This window comes from Phaseolus vulgaris, chromosome 10 (genome assembly GCF_000499845.2).
Source record: "Phaseolus vulgaris cultivar G19833 chromosome 10, P. vulgaris v2.0, whole genome shotgun sequence".
Taxonomy (NCBI): domain Eukaryota; kingdom Viridiplantae; phylum Streptophyta; class Magnoliopsida; order Fabales; family Fabaceae; genus Phaseolus; species Phaseolus vulgaris.
Window position 1 is genome coordinate 13,305,681 of NC_023750.2, and position 2,744 is coordinate 13,308,424.

At 50.5% G+C, this 2,744-nt stretch overlaps 1 protein-coding gene across 1 annotated transcript; it reads left to right on the forward strand.

Annotated features, from left to right (window-relative positions):
* The first annotated feature begins 946 nt into the window (after positions 1-946).
* LOC137814960 (uncharacterized) lies at positions 947-1,423 on the forward strand. The gene has a single exon (XM_068617941.1). The coding sequence runs from the start codon at positions 947-949 to the stop codon at positions 1,421-1,423; it is 477 nt and encodes a 158-aa protein (XP_068474042.1).
* The last annotated feature ends 1,321 nt before the right edge of the window (positions 1,424-2,744 follow it).

A 2,744-nucleotide genomic window follows, 5' to 3' on the forward strand; every position in this document is an offset into this window, starting at 1 on the left:
CACCTTCGAGTTCTTTGAAAGCCAACTGGACTTTCACGTAGGTCTGTCCTTAAGCCTTCAAGTTCCCTTAGCTTGAATTTGCATTTCCTCGTTTCTACTCTGATGTTGTTGTTCTAATTTCGCATATGGTTTCAACTTCCTCCATGCATTATTACCTGTCGATTTTCTGTGCTGGCTGATAACTGTTGAACCCCTTTGCAGATACGATGCTGGGACAAGATAGGATGGCTGAGCTACGCGCCATAGCCAAGTCCCATAAGCTTGCGGCGGGCTCCCAAACGATCCCGAACTCTATTGCGGAGATCGCCGCCGCTCAGGGCCAATCTCCACCAGTTGGCGCACCCGCAGCTGCCGCTCTTCCAGCCCCCCAACGCAAGAAACTACCCCTCAAGAAGGCTAAAAGGAAAGCCCCCAGGGTAGTGTCAGACGAAGAGGCGGATGAAAGCACCGAGGATGGGCTAGTCTGCAAAAGGAAAAGGAGAGCTGTGATCGAGCCCCCAACAATTGAGAGCGCCGCCCCAAACTACATCGAGGACCCCCCAGCTCCTCCTCACCATTCGAGTCCACTGGGGATGTTCTCGTTTCAAACGCCGCAGTTGCTAAAGCCGCTCCTGAGCAACTTGCTGACACACAAGCCTCCTCCCAAGCCGCCGAAGAACTCCCTGCCTCACCACCACGCCTCGAAGCTCCCCCCGCCATCCAACCTTGTGAGGGTGGTGGTGAGCACCAACCTCCGCCTCCCCCAGCAACCTCAAGCCTCCCAGCCCCTCTTCAAGAAGCCTTGAAGTCCTTCACCGTGCGCCTAAGTGCCATGGTTGACGATTGTCTTCCCCAAATTGTCGGAGAAGGGCTAAGGGACTCCTTGGAGAAGTTTGAACTCGATAATCGGATCAATCAGGAGGTGGCAAGCACCACGAAAGCCGAAGCCGAGAAGACCAAGTGAGACATGCTGATGCAAGGCTTCGAGTTTTCGCAGGTCGAAAACGCCCTCAAGGACGAGCTCCAAAGCGTGCGCAAGGACAACAAAGAACTGCGCAAGAAACTTCATGACAAACTCCAGGACGCCGTCGAGCTGGAGAACAGGATCGTCCCTTTGAGGGAGAAAATTGCCACGCTGGAGGAGGCAAAGAAAACTGACGCCCAAAAGATGCCCAACCTGGAGAAGAGGTCAATCGAGAGGGAGACTCTTCTGGGAAAGGTTGAGCAAGATCGGGATAAGGCTTCCCAGGAACTAAGTGAAACCGCTGCTGAGCTTGCCCGAGTTCGCGAAGAGAACAGCGGGCTCAAGAAGAAGGCCGACGAGCTCGAGCTTGAAGTCACCCGGGTTCGTGAAGAGAACAATGGGTTCAAGACGAAGATCAACGAGCTTCAGCTTGAGGCTGGCCAAGTTCTCACTTTCGGATTTGGCGCTGCTTTGGAGTAGTTTGCTTGCAAATATCCCGACCTTGATCACTCCGAGTTCTCGGTATACAACGAGGTGGTGGACGACAAGATCGTACCCCCAGTTGACTTATCGCCTTGAAACCTCTTGTGTTTTACCTCAGTCTATATGTAATAATTTTCACTCTGTTCAAACTTTTCGATATCCCTGTACACATACATTTATATATATATATATATATAGCCTTCTAATTTATCTGTCGTGCAATCAACTGGTTTAACTGGATGGTTTTTCTCAACTCAATATACTTTGCACCAATCGGTAATTAACTCTCTGCGAACCACCTTAGCTCAAACAAACGGTTAATTCGAAACAATAACGTTTAATAAGAAATCATTTACTTAGCATCTGAAACTTCTCTCGCCCGACCTGCCAAGGGGCAAGGGCATCTCTATATCGTCGCTCAGAACTTTGCTGACGCGGCCTCCGCCGTGCGATTCTCTTTCTACTTCAATCCCAAACCATGGGCTTCTGGCGACGTCATATTCCTTTTAACTGAAAACGTCCCTTGCGGGACCACCTTCTGACTTCATCTTTGCTCACCTGGGAGGAGAGCTGTCTTTCGGATCGCTCTCTACCTTCTCAGAGCCTTTACCCTGAGATAACTTACACCATTGTTCCCTCATCTGGGGGTAGAGCCGCCTTTCGGATCCTTCTCTACCTCCCTGAGTTTCAGAACAATGATTTGGGTGGTGGGGTGTCCTCTTCGAACCTTCCCCAACCACCCTTCACCTCCGATTTAACTGGTCTTACTAGGTCAATATTGGTGTCTCTCTTAAGGGGAAAAAAGTCCTTCTCCAACCCTCCTTTCCCACACTTGAGATCGCTAACACCCCTGACTTTTTAGTTTCATCTTGCCTGAACTCACTCGAGGGTGAGAAGGACTTTTCCTAATGCCTCAACTTGCCCAGGGGTTACATCTCCTCCTCCCCCGGATGCACTGAGGGCTTTCAACTTGCCTCAATTCGCTCACGCAAAGAGGTCTTGTGATTTCTACTTGCCTGTGCTCGCTCAGGGCGAGGAGGACTTTAAAATCTATTTCTCGCCTAGGCTCGCTCAAGGCGAGGAGGTCTTTTAAATCTCTTTCTCGCCTGCACTCGCTCAAGGCGAGGAGGTCTTTTAAATCTCTTTCTCGTCTGCACTCGCTCAAGGCGAGGAGGTCTTTTAAATCTCTTCCTCGTCGGGACGAAATCTAATACTTGTGCCTACGATCGCCGGGAGGCGGTAAGGACTTAAGAAACTTTATTCCTATGCCTCCGATCGCCATATGGCGATGAGGACTTAGAAAACTTTATTCCTGTGC

Bases quoted from the DNA above. Each gene is read 5' to 3' on its own strand.
- LOC137814960 (XM_068617941.1), top strand. From the start codon at position 947: ATGCTGATGCAAGGCTTCGAGTTTTCGCAGGTCGAAAACGCCCTCAAG.